This window comes from Orcinus orca, chromosome 11, assembly GCF_937001465.1.
Source record: "Orcinus orca chromosome 11, mOrcOrc1.1, whole genome shotgun sequence".
NCBI classification, from domain to species: Eukaryota; Metazoa; Chordata; class Mammalia; order Artiodactyla; family Delphinidae; genus Orcinus; species Orcinus orca.
This window is the reverse complement of record NC_064569.1, coordinates 99,940,888-99,961,379: the sequence shown is the minus strand read 5'-3', so window position 1 is coordinate 99,961,379 and position 20,492 is coordinate 99,940,888. Positions and strand designations below refer to the sequence as shown.

The window sequence follows — 20,492 nt, the reverse complement described above, 5'->3', positions numbered from 1 at the left end:
TTAGGTTATTACAGAATATTGAGCAGAATTCCCTGTGCTATACAGCAGGTCCTGTCTGGTTATCTGTTTTAAATAAATCAGTCTCTACAGGATTAATTTTTAGAAGTTACTGCACGGCTTGGATGGAATTTCAATGTCAACCAGCGTCAGTGGTGGTTTAATGGAAAGTTCTAGAGCATGTGTTAGCTCTCCATAAGTGACCAGAGCCAAGTTTCCCATCTTTCTTCATTAAAGCAGCATTTCCTACTCATCAGTTAAGAACAGTACTCGTCCACGAGCCACCAGGATGGTGTTAACGACAAATCTTGAACGTGTCGGGAAAGTCATTCGTTAGCCACGTCTTGAACTAGACTCATATTCAAGTTCAGCCGCGGTTGGTGGTCTTTCTAAACTGGACAGAGTGTAAATTCTTCCCGATCCTGGGTTCAACTCTTGATCCTGGACACCGAGGGGGCTGGGACACCCACCTCCGCCCCGGCGGCTGAGCCCCGGACCGCACGACCCGGCTGAGTCAGGCCCAGCCGCTCCCCCGCCCAGCACCTCTGCCCAGGTGCGCCGCCCTCAGCGCCCTGTCTGCCAGCGGGCTCGGGGGTGCCCTGCCCTGTCCCACGTGGGGCCAGAGTGTCCTGGAGCAGCAGTCACCAACCCCGGGCCCGCCTGAGAACCCCTAGGGAACCCAGATAGCAGTATTTCCCAAGCTGCCCAGGCGACACGAATGTGGACCGAGAATGGAAAGCCACAAAAGGTCAAGAGGTGACCTGAAACCGCCACGTCCCTGCTGCTCAGCCTGGGGTGGGCACTCAGCAGACCCCGTGTCACAGCGAGCCGGAGTCGGTACCAACCCTGACACCTCAGTCCACCCAAGGCTCGGATCTGTTTCATGGGCCCAAACCTCAGGATCTGCGAGAGCTTCCCTCCCAGGAGAGAGGAGTGTCAGGCTGGGTGAGACCCTCAGAGACAGAGAACGACCGAGAGGCAGCCCTGACTGCAGAGACCCCCTCCTCCACACACAGCCCACCCCCGCGGCCTAGGCGCCCGCAGGGTTCTCTCCCCGCCGTCCCCGTGACGCCCTTGGGACTGGCGCTTGCACAGGGCCCAGCTGAGGGCAGACCCACGAGAAACATCTGCTGGACCAGGGCTGCGTGAGGGGCAGGGTTCACTGAGCGCCTGCGCTTCCTGCCACGGCCTGCCACGGGACACGTGCTGAGGCTGACCGCCGGGGAGCACCCGGGGCATGAGCGGAAGCCTCAGAAACAAGCCCCCGGGTCCGGTTTACAGGACAGGAGGTGACCGCGCCCACGGTCCGACCTCCTTCCGCCTGTCCGCACCCGGCTCTGACCAACACCCCTCAACCCGCTGGGTTCCCTGCCCCCGGGTGCCCAGAGCCCCCTCCCTGCCCCCGTGGCTGCACCACGTGCAGCCCAGGAGCCCTGTAGGCTGGGGTGTCACCCCTGCTCGCCCGCACAGGCCTGGACTGTCAGTGAGCACAGTTCCAAGGCGCCCACCCTGGCTTTCTCCTCAACTGCCCGAGCCCCACCCACACCTGCAGCCCTGGACCCCCTCCTCCCCCTCCTGTTCTCCCTGCCCCAGCTCTAACCCCCTTCCAAGGGGCACAGACCACCGCTTCCAGAGGAATCTCTCGCACGTGCTCAGTCTGGCACACAGCAAGCACTCGATAAATGTTTGCAAAACAACTGAAAAAGCAAAGAAAGAGAGCGGGAGATAGCGCACTGGGGACATGGGCTCCTGGGAAGATGGGCTCCTTTCCGTGCAGTGAGATCCAGCTGTGTCCTGGGGGCAGCAGAGGAAGGCAGGGACTCCACCCTGTTCCGCAGACCCCGTGAGGGATGGGACGTGGTCGTTTTCCCTTCCCTGCTACCTCCTGGCATCACACACAGTGCCTGAGACACGGAAAACGCTCGATAAATACTGATCAAATGAACGGATAAGCCAACCAACGGCCCCTGCAAGAGGCTCCTGGCTTCACCAGAAACGCAGCCCCCCAGCCCCCCACTTCAAGCCTTCGGGGTGTGGCCCCTGAGCGCCGGCCTCCCCTGGTTCCAGCTCCACGTGCCTCCCCATCCCCTCCCTCGCCCAAGGGCTCAGCCTGCTGGTTCCTGGGGAGCTGGCTCACCTCGGCCTTGACTCCTGCTGGCCCTGCCTCTGCTGCGTGCCCCAGGCCACGTGACTCCTCATCTCCCTCTCCGGAGGAGCCCTGACACCCCCTTCGAGATGCCACAGAAGCATCCCACCTTCTCCAAGAAGCCCTGTCTGGCACTGCGTGAGTCTGCACTGCCCTGGAACGGCCCCCTCTTTCTTGGTGCCCCCCCTTTGGAAGGACAGGGTCTGCTCATTGACCCCAACGCCCTTTTTTTTTTTTTTTTTTAACTCAGCCATCAACGCAAGCCTAAGAAAGTCAGAACTGCCCCACTCATCTCTGTCCTTTCCCCCCCACCTCTCACCCACCACCACCACCTGCAGACCCTGGGAGTGAAGGCCTCCCCCCAGTACGTGTGCCCTCGGCACTTACACTGCTGCCCTCCTCTCGCCCACAGTGCCCGCCTGCATCCCATACATCCCACAGTCTGTGGTCCCCAGAGCAAACCCTGCTGCACCCCTGACCAAACCCAAGCACCCCAACCCACTGTGGTGGACTAGTGTCTAATTCCCCTCTGCTTCCAGGCAAAGGGCCCCTGTAATCAGTGGTGGTTAAGTGAATAAATGTGCGTGAGCAGGCTGGACTTTCTGTCACCTGCATCCCCAGCACTCCTGGTTACAGGCTCTCCCCACCTCCCCCCATCCCTTCAGATCAGCCAAGTGGAGCCTGTGCTATCTCCTCTTCTGCCCCTCTGTCCACTGAGTCCCAGCTGGCCCTTCTTCCAGGTCAATCACTGGGCAGCACATGAGGGGACCTAAACCATGACCCGCAGAGGCTGAGAACGAAAGGAAAGAGGACAGGACAACGTAATTCACGGAGGACTTTCCACCAGGTGCAGCACACCCTTAACAAAGACAAAACCGCAACAGAGGCTCTTAAAGGTATTTTCATCCAAACTTCCTGTAACCTATCTTAGAGGACATTTGGAAAACTGGATACAAACACTTAAAATAAAAAACAACAAAAACATAAGCAACTGCAGTAGGTCTAATTTTAATTGCAAGAGAATATTTACTCAATAAATATTCACCATTCAGAGCTGCATCTGCAATTAGGATTACGAGGTACTAAGCTGCAAATTTATCAAGACTCATTAGCGAGAAAGAGTCTTAAATACTGAAAGTCAGACGCAATTTAGAGTAAACTCTTAGGGGTCCTTAGTAACTTAGCTCCAAAAATAATACAAAAAGGAAAGGGGAAGAAAGCTGTCAATAAACTATTCTGAAATTCTCAGCAGGGCCAAGCTCGCTTCTGACACGGACTCAGGTGAAGCACCAGCACCCGAGCTTCCCCAGAAGCCTCCACGACCGGCAGCTCAGCACTAGGGGCGAGCAAGCCACAACTCCAGCCTCCATCACACAGACACAAACTGTTCCTAATGTCGTGGTTACTAACATTTAAAAAAAAATCCTCAAACATATTTCCCTGTTTGGACCCTCAGAGTTGAAATAATTTTCTATGCTGGAACTTTTCTATACCACAGGTTTGGAAATACCACAAAGATTTAAAAACCAATAAAATCAGAGAAAAAGAATACAGCTGTCATAAATTATGACTTATCCTCATTTTCTGCCAGCCTTGTCAAACCAAGCTTGAAATTAAGCAAAGGATGGGAAATGCCATCTTGGCCCCGGCAAAGGCCCAGATCACCACGGCACAGACAGGGCACGTGACAGGGCCGGGAGCCTGGCCAGGCCAGGGGAGCCCGTCCTCGCGGGAGGAAGAGGCGCGGGCAGGTGGGCCCGGGGGGACTCACCGAGAGCAGCTTCCACGTGATGGCACGGACGGGCTTCGGGATCCCGGACCAGCTCAACTTCCGCAATTCTTCTGTTGACAGAAAAGAGACAGGAACAGGGTTACAAACAGCAAGCAAACCTTCCACTGTGTGGTAACGTCCTCCACCAGTTACTAGGGGCCAAAGAGCCCCGGACATGAAACCACACTGAACCTAAATGATAAAAATTCCAGATACTGACTGTTCTCAACAGACGAGAGAAGTTTCCACTCTATTCAAGCAAAGCTAAACGTGACCTGTTTACATTTAAATCTTAGCACGTGATTGCTAAACACACCCCCGTGATCCTGGAGACACCAAGACAGGTGAGGTCCAGAGGACTCGGCTTCCTTCCACTCCTCCTTCCTTCCCACCCTCTTCCTTCCTTCTCTCTCTCTCTCTCACTCCCTCCCCCTCCCAACTTCACATCTTTCTTTCATCCCATGTCACTCTCACCACTTACTGTTTAAGAAGACCTACTGTGAGGTGTTTTTCCCAGGACTGGTTTTGAAAGACATTCCTTCACGGAGATACGCTTGTGTCTACACAGCACTGATAAGGATGTAGCGTATTACACACACCAAGGACAATCAAGTTTAAAGAGTACGAGTCACTGCTGCCCTAACGAACACCTATGGGGGCGGGGGGGGGGGTGTCACAGAGGGGCGGGGCTGGCAGGGGCAGAGGAGCCTGGACGAAGGGCAGGATGGGGCACAGCCTGGGCCAGGGGGGGTGGGACAAGGATAAGGGCCCCTGAATTCTGTCTGACCTGGGTCTCCTCCAGTGTCTCCATCACATGCCCTGAACGGCTAGAGAACACATTTCAATTTGTAGATAGATAACACTCAATGCCACAGAAACTGAAGTAATTATTTCTTTCCTTTAAGTTAGGAATCCACCATTAGGTCCTCCACCTAACAGCTCAGAGCTAATGATTAATACTAGGAATAAAAGAAATGATTAAAGAGAAGACTTTGGTAATATAATCAACAAAATACAAAGTCCTGGCATCTAATCTTTTTCCAATTACTAAAGTCTAAGTAAAATAAGTACAGAATAATTGGGCAACGTTACCAGCGATAACTTGCATTTTACGGCAATCTCAGAAAATATCAAATCTTCCCCAGTTCCCTAAGGATATTATGAAAAGCAGGAACACCAATAACGCAATGTTTGCCAATCATGTTCCCAGGGCCCCTCTGACTGCATGAGCCTGGCTTTCTGACGATCGTTTATGAAGAAAGCCGAGAGAAATCTCAGTCGTTAATGTTCTCTCTCTTCATGAAAGAAACTCATAAAAATGGTACCTTAAATAGACAGCATGAGACACAGTTCTGACATTGTGTGAGCTCGGGTGTTTAAAAGAAGCTTTTTCATATATATTATTTGATCCTCCAAACAGCTTGAGTTCATTAGGGCCGCAATCCTACAAGGTGAATGAGGAACAGTCTCAGAGAGGTTAGGTGACTTGGCCGTGGCGGCACAGGAACCAAGTGACCTTCACGTCCCGGAGTCCTTCCCCACGATTAACTTCCATTACTAAGAAGGTTTCTTGGAACACAGACAAGATCGAAATCTTAGATCAAAACACAACTGGCAGGATACAAAATTAATGCACAGAAATCTCTGGCATTCCTATACACTAATGATGAAAAATCTGAAAGTGAAATCAAGAAAACACTCCCATTTACCACTGCAACAAAAAGAATAAAATATCTAGGAATAAACCTACCTAAGGAGACAAAAGACCTGTATGCAGAAAATTATAAGACACTGATGAAAGAAATTAAAGATGATATAAATAGATGGAGAGATATACCATGTTCTTGGATTGGAAGAATCAACATTGTGAAAATGACTCTACTACCCAAAGCAATCTATAGATTCAATGCAATCCCTATCAAACTACCACTGGCATTTTTCACAGAACTAGAACAAAAAATTTCACAATTTGTATGGAAACACAAAAGACCCCGAATAGCCAAAGCAATCTTGAGAACGAAAGAAGGAACTGGAGGAATCAGGCTCCCTGACTTCAGACTATACTACAAAGCTACAGTCATCAAGACGGTATGGTACTGGCACAAAAACAGAAAGATAGATCAATGGAACAGGATAGAAAGCCCAGAGATAAACCCATGCACATATGGACACCTTATCTTTGATAAAGGTGGCAGTAATGTACAATGGAGAAAGGACAGCCTCTTCAATAAGTGGTGCTGGGAAAACTGGACAGGTACATGTAAAAGTATGAGATTAGATCACTCCCTAACACCATACACAAAAATAAGCTCAAAATGGATTAAAGACCTAAATGTAAGGCCAGAAACTATCAAACTCTTAGAGGAAAACATAGGCAGAACACTCTATGACATAAATCAAAGCAAGATCCTTTCTGACCCACCTCCTAGAGTAATGGAAATAAAAAGAAAAATAAACAAATGGGACCTAATGAAACTTCAAAGCTTTTGCACAGCAAAGGAAACCATAAACAAGACCAAAAGACAACCCTCAGAATGGGAGAAAATATTTGCAAATGAAGCAACCGACAAAGGATTAATCTCCAAAATTTACAAGCAGCTCATGCAGCTCAATAACAAGAAAACAAACAACCCAATCCAAAAATGGGCAGAAGACCTAAATAGACATTTCTCCAAAGAAGATATACAGACTGCCAACAAACACATGAAAGAATGCTCAACATCATTAATCATTAGAGAAATGCAAATCAAAACTACAATGAGATATCATCTCACACCAGTCAGAATGGCCATCATCAAAAAATCTAGAAACAATAAATGCTGGAGAGGGTGTGGAGAAAAGGGAACACTCTTGCACTGCTGGTGGGAATGTGAATTGGTTCAGCCACTATGGAGAACAGTATGGAGGTTCCTTAAAAAACTACAAATAGAACTACCATATGACCCAGCAATCCCACTACTGGGCATATACCCTGAGAAAACCAAAATTCAAAAAGAGTCATGTACCAAAATGTTCATTGCAGCTCTATTTACAATAGCCCGGAGATGGAAACAACCTAAGTGCCCGTCATCGGATGAATGGATAAAGAAGATGTGGCACATATATACAATGGAATATTACTCAGCCATAAAAAGAAACGAAATTGAGCTATTTGTAATGAGGTGGACAGACCTAGAGTCTGTCATACAGAGTGAAGTAAGTCAGAAAGAAAAAGACAAATACCGTATGCTAACACATATATATGGAATTTAAGAAAAAAATGTCATGAAGAACCTAGGGGTAAAGCAGGAATAAAGACGCAGACCTCTTAGAGAACGGACTTAAGGTTATGGGGAGGGGGAAGGGTGAGCTGTGACAGGGCGAGAGAGAGTCATGGGCATATACACACTAACAAACGCAGTAAGGTAGATAGCTAGTGGGAAGCAGCCGCATGGCACAGGGATATTGGCTCGGTGCTTTGTGACAGCCTGGAGGGGTGGGATGGGGAGGGTGGGAGGGAGGGAGACGCAACAGGGAAGACATATGGGAACATATGTTTATGTATGACTGATTCACTTTGTTATAAAGCAGAAACTAACACACCATTGTAAAGCAATTATACCCCAATAAAGATGTTAAAAAAATAAAATAAAATAAAATAAAGAGAACAAGCAGGATAACCACTGGACTGAAGACCAAGCATTTGGAAAAGTAATGAGTGTCAAGCAGCCCCTGGCCCAATAAAAACTATGGGGAAAAAAAAAAAAAAAAACACAACTGGATATCCAAAGAACAGCAGACACCAGTAGGATTTACTCCAGGAATGAAAGGATGGTTCCGCATCAGGAAATCTTATATTATAACTTTATTATGGTGTTGGAATGAGTGGATGGGAGAAGTAACAGGACTGCTCTGACAGATGTCAGGTGTGGACTTTCACCCCGGGGCCCATTCGCCCCTTCCACCTTTCCAGGAGAATCCTGGTTATGCAAAGTGACCACCCCCGGCAGCCCAGGGGAGGCTGAACCCGCCTGCCTCACTCTAAACTTAGACCGGGTTGGCTGGTTTGGAGCTAAGCCACGCCCTCACCGGTGACTGATCCGGCAATGGGCCTGGGACCCTATGTGAACCACTGAGAAGAGAGAGCAAATTAGCTGGGGGCTTCTGAGAAAGCTCCTCCTGGCTCTTGGGAAAAGTGTCGGAGGTAACCCTCTCTTGCCTCCTCTGAATGTTGCTCGGGTCAGAGGTCAGGCTGGGGACTGCGACAGCCACCTAGAATCCAACCAGCCTGAGGACGAAGCCAGCAGAGAGGCCGGCAGCACCAGGAGACAGGCAGGAACCAGGGTTCTGAGTCCAGCAAGACGGGCAGATGCAAGGGACAAAAATCAATAGCTTGTCACCACTGACAAAACAGATAGAAAACTGGGCAGGCACAACCTTAACAAGAAATACACAACACCATATGAAGAAAACTATAGGGGTTTTACTTAAAGACATAAAGAAACAGAGGAAAACACTGAGCTCAATGACTGACATCAACAAGTATTTAAGGAACACATCCACGGGGCCAGGCACAAGGCCAGCGGTAGGGGAATTACTCAAGTGACCACCACACAGCCCCCAGGAGCAGGGAACTCACCTCCCACTCCAAGGTCATGGCAAATGTAAGATCACGACTGGATAAAGCGCTTAAAAGATGAGGTGAACAGCACAGTGAAGCCCTCAGTGGGAAGGTGTACCCAGTTAGGGAGGTCTCCTTGAGGACATGAGAACCGAACTAAGACCTAGAGACGCGGAGAGATCACCTGAGAGAAGAGGGGGCCCGAAGCGGAATATTCTGGGCCCAGCGAACAGCTTATGCAAAGCCTTGACCACAGTGGAAAAAGGATCAGAGGGGCCAGTGGCCCCGAAGAGCCCACTTAAGGGGCTACTTAGGAAGCCCAAGGCAGAGGTGACGGTGGCTAGGATGGTGACAGTGAGAGAAGGGCAGTGGCCAAAGAGAAACTTAGGAGATAAAAACAAGAAGACACAGAAGACTGGATCTAAGACTCAAAATCACAATGCTGTCAACTGTCCATCTTTAAATTCAAAGCAAAGCCAATCCAAATTCCAACAGGATAGACTGCATGTAAGTTTCAGGATAGACGGAAACGTAATTAGCTGACCTGAAGTTCATCTGGAGGAGCAAATGCATAAGAGCAGCCAATAAAATTTCCAGAAAGAATAACGTAAAAGAATTTGCATTAACGGATAAGAAAATGTATACTAGGACTACAGTAATTAAGACATAAGGATTCTACGAGCAAAGCTAAAATGAAGAGAGAGAGAAGTGTAACAGAATAAGTGGTTCACATCAAACCTGTATTTAGTTGTGATAAAAAGAGCATTTCAAATCAAGGGGCCCACCAACTAATGACGTCCCAACAATATAGTATCTATTATCAGAGAAGTAATTTAGAACATATATCTTACCACACAAAAACGTATTTCCAGATGATTAAAGACCCAAAGATGTAAATGCAACATGTGTATAAAGGAATGATTTTTAAAATACAAGAAAATATAAGAGAATATCTTGCTGTCTGTGGGATGGGAAAAAGGTCTTCCGAAGCAAGACACAAATCTCAGAAACTATAAATAAAAAGCTTAACAAATTAACTATATAAAAGTTTAAAATGACTGTACAGTGAAAGAAACTACGTTAAAAAAAACAAATGACAGATCTGAAAACTACACATGCAACATAAAATATTAAAAGGTTAACATCACTAATATGTAAAGAACACATAAAAAAGTAAGAGTGATCAATCTACAGAAAAATGGAAAATTCACAGGAGACAGAAATGGCTAATAAATGTACAAAACTAGGCACGTAACCTTAATGGTGATCAAAGAACAAACTACATTATTAAAACAAGACACTTGTCAAAAGTTAGAATCTTAAATAATGCCCAATATTGATGAGATTCTGGGTAAACAGCCACTCTCTTATAGTTTGGTAAGAGTGTATATTGATATAATTTTTTTGTTGGTCAAATTTTAATGGTGTATAATGTTTGAGCAGCAACTTCACTTGAAGAAACCTATTCGACAAGGATGTCTGCAAAGGTACCCAAGGATTATACACAAGGGTGTTAGCATCTGAGTACAATCATAATGGAAAATTAGAAACAAAGTGTCTATTAATAGAGAGATGATTAAAAACCCTGTTACATCCCCACTGGACGACAATGTTGCCATGGAAAAGAATGGGTATCGTTTTGTGGGTGGATATAGAATAAACTTCTCTAAATTATGAAAAGAGAACAACAGAGAAGAGAATGTAGCCGCACTGAGTATTTCTGCCAGCACACACAGGAATCGAGAAGCACAGCCAGACTTGGGGAGGGGTTCAGGGAGCGGGCTCAAGGATGCTGAGACCTACCTTTCATTGTCTACCCTGCTGTGTTTCTACAAAGTTCCTGTCCATCTCCACCTTTACCTCCAACTTTTCAAAATCCACCCAGCCTTCCAGGCCCAGCTCAGCCTCTTCCAGACCTAGGACACCTTCCTGACGACTCCAGCCCTCACTCACTTCCCTCTTCTGTGAGTGCCACCTGGAGCCCAGAGCCCGGAGCCCGCCCACCTTCAGGGCCACGCCAGGAGCATCAGTCTCACCTCCTAGAGGGGGCTTATGAGTTCCTGGAGGTCAGACCCCATGATTCTCCTGCTTGTCTGTCCTGAGGCAGTGCCTTGCGATTGCTTGGCAGTAAGTACTGGAGAGATGCAAGACCAATTCCTCCCTCCGGCCCTTCAGAGGTGTTTCTTTTTTCTTTTTTTTTTTTGGTGGAGGGGGCAGGTGTCACATTTTTAATTGAAGTGTAATTTATACACAATAAAAGAATGAATATAGCCCCCCAACAAGACTGAGAACACTCCTCTCACCCTCATCTAGTACCTCCTTGCCCCCCACTCCGAGCTAACCCCTTTCTGGTATCTATCACCACAGATTAGCTCTGCCTGTCCTTAAAATTCACGTAAATACTACACACGGGATGCCCTCATTTGTGTCCTACCTCTCTGCTCATAATGTGTCTGTCAGAGTCATGCGTGTAGCGGTAGTTCCTTCTTTACAAGCAGGGACAGTATTCTTTGCTATGAATATATCACCACCTGTTTAGGTATCCACCTGCTCACAGATGCCTGGGCTATTTACAAGCTTTCCTCCGTGAAAAAGCTGCTATGCACGTTCCTGTGGGTACCTGCTTTATGGGTGGATGTTTCCAATTCTATCAGGCAAATATGAAGCAGCGGAACTGCTGGGTCACAGGACAGATCCACCTTTAACCTTATTTAAAAAAACTGCCATGTGGTTCTCCGAAGTGGTTGAACCATTTTACACTTTCCACCATTAATGCAGGAAAGTTTTCACTGCTCCAGTCCTGGTCAAAATTTAGTGTTACGTCGGTCTTTAATTTTCATCATTCTACTAAATGTTAAATGGTATCTCATTACAGTTTTAATTAGCCATTCTGTGATGAGTAATGATGTTGCACGTTGAACCGATTTTCACGTGCTTTCTGGCCATTTTTATACCTTTTATGAAGTTTATACTGAAATCTTTTACCCATCTTTTTATTGGGTTGCTCATAATAATTTTATTATTGATCCATGGGTCTGTTTCTAATGATTGATTTTTCTTCTGGTTCTAGGTCATATTTTCCTATTTCCTTGCATGCCTGGGTTTTTGTCTTTGTTTTTGAATGCCAGATGTGCCACTTATCAATTTATTCCCTCTCTGATCATGGAACTGGGTCTTATAAATATTTCTCCTTGGTCAGCTGGCATGCCGCTCTCCTTTTCAGCAGAGGGTGAAGGAAGGACCATCGAGGAGCAAGGGCTGTTCTCCAGGCTCCTGCAGAGGGTAGTCCCCAGCTCCCTTGAGCTCTCGCCTCCCCCGAGCAGGCTTTCTCCCGCACTTAGGCCCTGCGGAGCGTGTTTTCTCCAGCACGCGGGCCCTGAGCACACAGGGTTTCTCCCACGTTCAGCTACTGGCCAGAGCGACTTCCCAGTCCCGGTACCGGCAGCAAGTGATGGCCAGCAACAGCCCACAGCCGACGCCTGCGTGAGCTCTGGTGGTTGTTTGACTGACTGCTTTCTGGGGACTCTTTCCCTACCTCATGGAATCTCACCCCACCTGTGAGAAGATCAGCACTCGGCCAAGGACTTGGAGGGACGCTGTGCCGACACCTGGGCTCTACGTCTAGCTATTCTCTCCTGTCCAGCACTCTGCTCCACACGCTCTGTCTCGGCCTCTGGGAACCCCCTTTCCTGAGTCCTCAACTCGGCAAGACCGCCAGGTTCAGCGGCGCTGCAGCCTGCAAGCTGCCTCCAGCTGTAAACAGGAGCAAGTGGAAAGCTCGCCTTGCTGTTCCCCTTCGTCAGGGACACAGTCCTGCATCACCTGTTCCACAAGGTCCCAAGGCAGCTATTTCAAGTACCGGGGGCAGTTTTCCAGTTGTTACAACAGGGGAGCAATTCCTTTGACAGCTAGTCCTCCACGGGTTGAAGCAAAAGTCAACTTACTAACATATTTTAAAGACATCTTTGTCTAGTCATCAGGAATATTGGTCTCTAGTTTCTGTTTCTTACAATGCCTTTGTAAGGTTTCAGTATCGGGGCTACGCCACCTTAGTATGAGCTGAGACGTGTGTTCTCCTCTCTCTTCTGGAATGAAAGACTTTCCGGAGAATCAGTATTATTTCCTCCTGAGATAGGGTTCACTGGAAAAGCCATCTGACCCTGACGCTTTCCTCATGTGAAGGTTTTTTAATTACAAATTTACGTTTTAAACTGATATAAGAGTTTCCCGTTGCCTCTTGCATCTGTTTTGTTAGGCCATGTTTCTCAAGGAATATGTCCATTTCATGTACATTCTTGAGTTTATTGGCATAAAGCTGTCCTCAGTGTCCACTTGTTCTTTAGTGTCTGTAGGGTCTGTGGTGGTGTTCCCTCTTTCGTGTCTGACACCGGTAACCCGTGCTCTCTCTCCATTGGTCAAGTCTGACTACAAGCTCTCACTGATCTTTTCAAAAAACAAATTTTAGATGTTCTTGCTCCTTGCTCTTGTTTGCACATCTTCCAGTTTACTGATTTCCACCTTTATGTTATTTCCCCTCTTTTATTTTGGTTTTGTTTAATTCCCTCCTCTTTTCCTAGCTTCTTTTCTTTTTCTTCTTTTTTTCTCTTCTCCCCCTTCCTCCCACCCCACCCTCCTCCTAGCTTCTTAAGGTAGAAGCTTTGATCATTGATTTGAACCTTTATTCTTTTCTAACACAGGCATTTAAAGGTATAAACTTCCCTCCAAGCATTGTTTTAGCTGTATCATATACATTTTTATATGTATGGTCATTATCATTCAGTTTGAAACGTTTTCTAGTTTTCCCTGTGATTTCTTTGATCCATGAGTTATTTAGAAGTATGTTGATGAATTTCCAAATATTTGAGGATTTCCTGGGTATCACAGTAGACTGCTTTCTAATTTAAGGATTTGGTCAGATGAACTTGGTGTTATTTCAGTCCTTTGAAATTATCACCACCTGTTTTGGCAGCGCATGTGGTCTACTTGGTGAATGTGCCATCCGTCCTCGCAAAGAATGTGCATCTTCAGCTGGTGGGTGTGGTATCTACACACCAGGGAGATGCAGCTGGGTGACTCCACTATTCATACTCCCTTTACTGATTTTTATATCTACCTATCCTGTCAATGACTCAGGAAGGGGTGTTAAAATTTCTGCCTACGATTGGAAATTGGTCTATTTCTTTCTTTATTCTTGTCAATGTTTGCTTCATGCATTATGAAGCTGTGTTATTAGGTACACACACATTTAGGAAAGGTACCTCTACTTAACGAGTTGAAGCTCTTATCGTTATAAAACATCCCTCTTTGTCTTAATGAAACTCTTTGTCTTGATGTTTATTTCTTCTGGTATTATTATAAGCAAATTAGTTTTCTTATGATTAGCGCTTCCCTGGCATATCTTTTTCCACCTTTCATTTCAACTGCCTGAGTCTTAACGTTTACAGTGTGGTTTTGGCTTTTCTTTCAGCTCTCTGTCCCCATACTTCTTAGAATCAGACTGCAAAATCACTAGCTGTCTAAGACAGAACGCTAAAATGTAAGAAATACTTTAATAAGCAGAAAATGAATGAGAAACAAATAGCATTTTTTCTACAATAGTGCATCTGCTTTCTAAAAAATAAAATTTGGAAACATTTTTATGAAAACAACACCAATATCACAACTCCATACTCATCTGTACTTCGAGTCTTTCCTTCTCAATAAAATTCCCACCTGGGAAATTGACATTGCAAACAGTCCATGACGAAAGGAAGCAGACAGGTATAGAGCAACAAATGCTAGTTGTGGATTCAACGGACCTGGGGTTCAAGGCCCAGCGTGGCCAACGAGAATCTGTATGACCTTGGTCAGTACTCTTAATCTCTCCTGAGCCCCAGTTTCTTCCTCTAAAACTTACAGCAAGATAAAAATACCTTCCTTGCTTAAATCACAGAATTTCTGTAAGAGACAATACGTGAGAAAGCATTGTGACATACTATACAAATGCAAGAACGCGATTCTGTTACGCTTACTGATGTAATTATTTGGCTGGTTGGGCTGTGAACCCAAACCATGCAGCCACTGGGACTCATTCGTTCTAATTGGATGTAAAATATCACATTTGAGACTGAACCAGAAATCTGTCACAAAAGGGTGTATGCAAGGAACTCCTATTATAAGTACCTTTTTTTTTTTTCTGAAAAGCCAGGGATAACAGAAAAATCAACCCATAATTTAAGCTATTTTCTTCTAATACTCATTTCTTTTAAACTGGCTTTAATTCTTATTTTTTAAAACTCTGGCAGTACTGAAATCTGGGACAACAATAAGAAATGCATGTATACTACAATCACCTAGGCTCTTGCTTGAATCTAGTCCAGAGCTGAGCTGTCACCAGCATCAGAAGGCCCTGCAGAACAAGCACGTCTCTTGCTCCTGAAAGCCGCGGCTCGGGAGGGTCTCATAAATGAGCAATCTGGCCAGCGCTTATTGAGCACCCCTTTGTGTAAGCTGCCCTTGGGGCCAAAGCCACTTCCACACTCGGCCTGCTCCGAGTCCATCACACACGGTGATTTACCCAGTCTGTGAACACCGATCGACTCTCAAGGAGCCTCGGAGGTTACGATTAGACCCAGTTCCTACCCTCCAGTGGCTCACTGGAAGGAGGGAGGGAAAGTCTAACAGTGCAAGTGTTCAGGGATGCTGCGCAAGAAAGGTGTGCAGGTGATGCGGGACCCCGGAGGAGAGGTGGGCTCCTCCCTGAAGAAGGGGGACACGGGGAAGACTCCCAGTGAGCTGCTCCTTGAGAGGCACCTTGAAGCCAACTCAAAACCTGGAAGATTCATCTCTGCCCCCATCCTCGACCTCATCAACACAACAGGAAAGGAACAATGTCATAAACAAGAACGAGGGCATCAAGGAGGAGACGAGAGCAGACAAGAAATGTCAACAAAAATCTGGAAGATGGAACGGCAGAGTGGTGAAGAGACTCAAACCTGCCGCCTGAGAAGGGGAGGCCCACCCATGGCAGAGAACTCCAGAGGCCCAGCGGCAGCTGAACGCAGGCGGACCACTTCCAAGGCACGGGGGGCAGCCAGACCCCCGGAGCCACGCAGGAGTCCCCACCTCCCGCACAGAGAAACAGCTCTAGGGTAAAGCAGAAATCACACACGGCAGGTACCGGTGGCTCAGTCCCGAACCCGAGTTCCAGCCGCAGGAGCACGATGGATCCCCATTTCCCAAACACTGTGACATGCGCTACACTGAGAGGGTGGGGAACGAGAAGAGGGAAGGGAACCATGAGAGGTAACCTGTCTGCGTCCAGAGGAAGATGGCAATAAATACAGCTAGACTGTAAAAATCTGCAGAATTTGCAGAGTGTTTAGAAACAGAAAGGGAAGTCTATAGTTCCTCATACCAAGACATAGAGTGACAGCCCGCGGGGATGGGATGCAGGGGGAGGAAGGCTGGGGGCCGAGGACTGCTGCTGCCAGTCTTGTATTACCGCTTCGTTTTTCAGACCAGGTGCATGGGTTGCTTTGATAGAAAGAAAACTAACTGAGTAAAGTGTATGCCAAGGGGCCCAGAGCACTGCAGCTGGAGGAAGCCACCCACCCAAAAGCACGGTGGAGTGGACTATAGAGCAACTTCACAGAACTGTACGGAGCTCAGCACGATGCACGCACCCAGGGGGAGGGTGTGGGGGGTGCCAGTGAGAAAGCAGGCTGGAGAGGGAAGCAGGGCCGGGATCATACAGGGAAGGCTGGGACAGCGTGCCACCACCTGGATTTACACTCAGCGGAGCTGAGGGGCCGGCGGGGGCGGGGGAGAGGGGCGGGGAGTGTTAAGCAAAGACTGCGAAGGTGTTGTGACCGATGTGGGTTTCCTAAGCAGAAGCACCGGTATTTGGAGTGAACGCCGCAGGGCTTGCTGGGTGACTAGGGAGCTAGAGGAAGAGCACAGTGACCCCTTCCAGATGTGAGAGGCACCACAGCCAGCGGACCAGCCAAAGGATGAGCCCGGATCCAGCTGCCCCTGCGTCCTGCTCACCGCCCAGTCACCCCATGGCCACCCCACACCCGGTGCGCCAGGCTTTGCGCTGGAACGGAAGCGGGAATCCACCAGGCTGGTGCACCCTGCAGCACCCGCTTTGGAACACCGCTGCACCCCACGAGGAACCCCCAAACGGGGGGATGGCTGCCCCTGGAAGCAGCTCACGGCCACCCCACCACCCTCAGGCTTTCAAAGTCAAGTAGGTAACTTTCCAGGAAAGCCTGCTTCTCTTCTCAGGTGAAAATACGGAGAAATTGAAAACTTCCTAGCCACCGACACGTCAATGATGTGTCATACGGTGGCCGTCGCCACTCTGTGTAAGGGGAAGCCTGGACGGGAGAGGAAAAAGTGCGGCAGGCCTGAGAAAGACGCCTGGCCCGTTCCTGCCTGGCCCTTGGCAAATTGGAACAAGGCTTCCCTTCCACAGACAGAGCTAGGAGGGTGATGGAGCTGAAGGATCCTTCTGGAAGGTGTTTCTGCAGGACCCTGGGGCCCAAGCTGCAGTCGGGGACGGTGAGCGCTGCACTCCCTGAGCCCTCAGGAGCAGCTTCAGTCCGTCTGGCATCTGAGGAGGAGACGAGCGGCAGGGACGCCCCGCTGCTCGGCAGCTCTTCTCAGTGTTCCGGGATTTTCATCCCGACGACCCTTAACTGCTGCAATGCACATAATAAAGTTTCGCAAAATAACCTCTCTAGCTATAACTTTTTCTTTTATCTAAAGGGTTTTCCCCCAGACAGGGAAGGCGCATGCGTTTAGAGGCATCAGAACCGGCAGAAACGGACAAACGCTCCTCTTGGGGACACAGAGCTGAGCCCAGGGAGAGGGGAATACAGGGAGGAGAGGCAGCCAGGGCTCAGGACCTGAGGCGAGTCCTGCACAGTCTAGATGCCAGGTCAGGAAAGGCTCTGCACAGCGAGGCCACTTGAAAGGTGGGGTGAGGTCCAGGAGACAGACAGACAGACAGAGGGAAAGGCCTTCCCCACAGGGAGCATCTGAACCAAGGACTGCGGGCTGGGGGCAGCAGGGTCCAGGGGAGGCCCTAAAAGAAAACCTGGAGGGACATAGTCAGGGCCGACTACATGAAGGACAGCAATGCTTTTATTTATTTTTTTAATCTATTTTATTTTATTTATTTATTTTTGGCCGCGTTGGGTCTTCATTGCAGTGTGCAGGCTTCTCATTGCAGTGGCTTTTCTTGTTGCGGAGCATAGGCTCTAGGCATGCAGCTTCAGTAGTTGTGGCTCACGGGCTCTAGCGTGCAGGCTCAGTAGTTGTGGCACACGGGCTTAGTTGCTCCGTGGCACGTGGGATCTTCCCAGACCAGGGCTCGAACCTGTGTCCCCTGCACTGGCAGTCAGATTCTTAACCACTGCGCCAACAGGGAAGTCCAGCAATGCTTTTATTTTGTAGAAAATTACCTAACCTGACTTATGGGGTTGTAACTAACTCCCAACCAGGATAGGAATCGCAGGCGGAGGGGCAGATACAGATTCCTGGGCCTTGAGTGGGTTCTGAGCGGGGAGGTCTCCCCTCCGCTCCTGACCACAGAGCAGGGACACCCCCCAGCAGGAGCCGTGCCTGAGGCTGCGACTTCACCAGAAAGGATTTAATGACCACACAAGAGAAGCTGGACCACCCGCTCCCACAGTCCTGAGAGTCCTGAAAAAGGGAGAGAGGGCCACCCCCGCCGCCAGAGTTTCCCGCCATTTCCTTTGCTCCCAGACATAAAGACCTGAAGCCACTGGCAAGAAAACACATGGCGAGGCCTTCCGAGCTCCGGACTCTGCCTGCCTCGCTGCATTTCACAACCCAGAAAGAGAAATGTTTTGAAAAGAATGAAAAGACCGAGATGCGTTTTATCGTAGAAACTGTGCTACAATTAACTGCTAAGTCATTCTACATGAGATCAACCACATTCCTAAAAATTAAGTTTATCACCTGCTTTCAAATGTCCCTCCAACAAAAAGAGCTGCTCACAACAGCTGCTCACAACGCCCCCACACGGGAAACCAAGGCTCACAGCCCCCTTCCCCTTGTACCACGCACTGTAACCCCAGTTACCGCCACACACACCATTCATGCGCTTTACAAACAGCCAAATAACGCACCTCCTGTTCGCTGCTTAACTCACAGGTGCTCTAGGAAATCCCTCCCTCGCACCACTTTACAACGAATCTCCAGGAAGCACTGTATTCACTAGATGAAGCTGGCCATGTCATCAGCAGAAAGGACACGCAGGACCATGCGTATTCGAACCACAAAGGAAGCTGGCAATCTTATTTTTTTCCTTGTCATTTGTTTTTGTTTTGCTTGATTTTGCTAGTTTTAACACAGTTACTTGGTCGTATCACAAGCAGGAGTCTTCTTTCCTCTTCCTTTCCTTTTCCTTTTTTTTATTATAATTTACCTCCATGAATATACCCGATTTGTCCACAGAGGGGAAAACAAATCCTATTAAAACAGAAGTCACTTTGTCAGCAATGACAGGAAAACAGCTCTACCCTCCATGGGAGGTGTCCTGCTTCTCCTCGGCCCTCCCATCTGGAAAGTTCGAGGCCACCTCCACCCGGCCCCTACCAGCTGCCACAGGAAACAGCCCAACCAGCCAAAGCCAGCTTCCCTGCTGACCCCTCTGTTCAGCCTGTTCCTCGTGGCAATCAACTAGAAAACAATGGGCAGTATCAAGAGCCTTGGATGTCAATGATAAAAGGACAAATAACCCAGTTAAAAATAGGCCAAAGGATCTTAACAGATATGTCTTCAAAGCAGAGATACAAATGGCCAATAAGCACGTGAAAAGATGCTCAAAATCATTAGCCACCAGGGAAATCGAAAGCATAACCAGGTGCCACTTCACACCCACTCGGATGCCTAGAATAAACAATGTAGAAAAACTGGAGCTTCTGTGATAACCTATATAAGAAAAAAGTCTAAGAAAGAATGAATATGTGTATATGTATAACTGAACCACTTCGCTGTACACCTGAAGCTAACACAACGCTGTCAATCAACTATCCTCCAATAAAATTAAAATTAAGAAAAAAGAGAAAAGAAAAACTGGAGCCCTCATCTAACGCTGCGGGGATGTAAAGTGCTGCAGCCCCTTTGGAAAACAGGCTGGCAGTTCCTCGAACAGTTAGACAGAGTTGCCACGCAACTCAGCAATTCCACTCCTAGGTATTTCACCCAGATGAAAACATACCCACATAAAAACACGTACGTACATGAGTGTTCATGGCAGCGTTACTTATAACAGCCAGAAAGTGGAAACACTCCAAATATCCATCAGCTGATGAATGGCTAAAAAACATGTGGCCCATCCATTCAATGGAAGATTATCTGGCCCAGAAATGACCCAAGGATAGACGCTACAGCATAGACGAAGCTTGGAAACATTTCACTAAGTGAAAGAAGCCGTTCTCAAAAGACCACACAGTGTACGACTCCATTGTGTGAAATGTCCAGAACAGGCAAATCCACAGAGATTGAAGATTAACGCACGCCTAGGGCTGAGGGGAGGGAGGCTGCAGGATGGGCAGTGGCCGCTTAACAGGCCCAGGGTTTCTCTTTGAGCTCTGAAATGTACTAGTGACAGCTACACAACCCTACAAACATACTAAAAACCACAGAGTTGGACACTTAAATGGTGAATTGTATGGTATGTGGATTATATCTCAGTAAAGACGTTTTCCAAAAGTCCTGGATAAGGAATTTTTTAAAGGCTATATGACCCTAACTGCCTTCTAAGGCGGGAAGATCCAGGCAAGGGGGGCCCTTTGTTTCACGGAACATAACAATGGACCTTGGTGTGCAGAGTTTTGATCAGAGCTGAGGAGGCTGAATGGTGCTGCACGGGGGAAGGAGGGGCTTGGATTTGGAAGGGCCCCCCACCCCCGAGATAACAGGATGGTGCGGAGCGATGAGAGCCCTCCCAGGGACCCCCAACC

General features: G+C 48.0%; 1 protein-coding gene across 2 annotated transcripts in view; it reads right to left on the bottom strand.

Annotated features, from left to right (window-relative positions):
* The window catches only part of TBC1D22A (TBC1 domain family member 22A), a 315,342-nt gene that overhangs the window by 213,047 nt on the left and 81,803 nt on the right, over nt 1-20,492 (bottom strand). For both annotated transcript variants that reach the window (XM_004279596.4, XM_049694610.1), the window contains exon 5: nt 3,915-3,985. In XM_004279596.4, the coding sequence (XP_004279644.1) occupies nt 3,915-3,985 (71 nt within the window). The remainder of the gene's footprint in view (nt 1-3,914; nt 3,986-20,492) is intronic.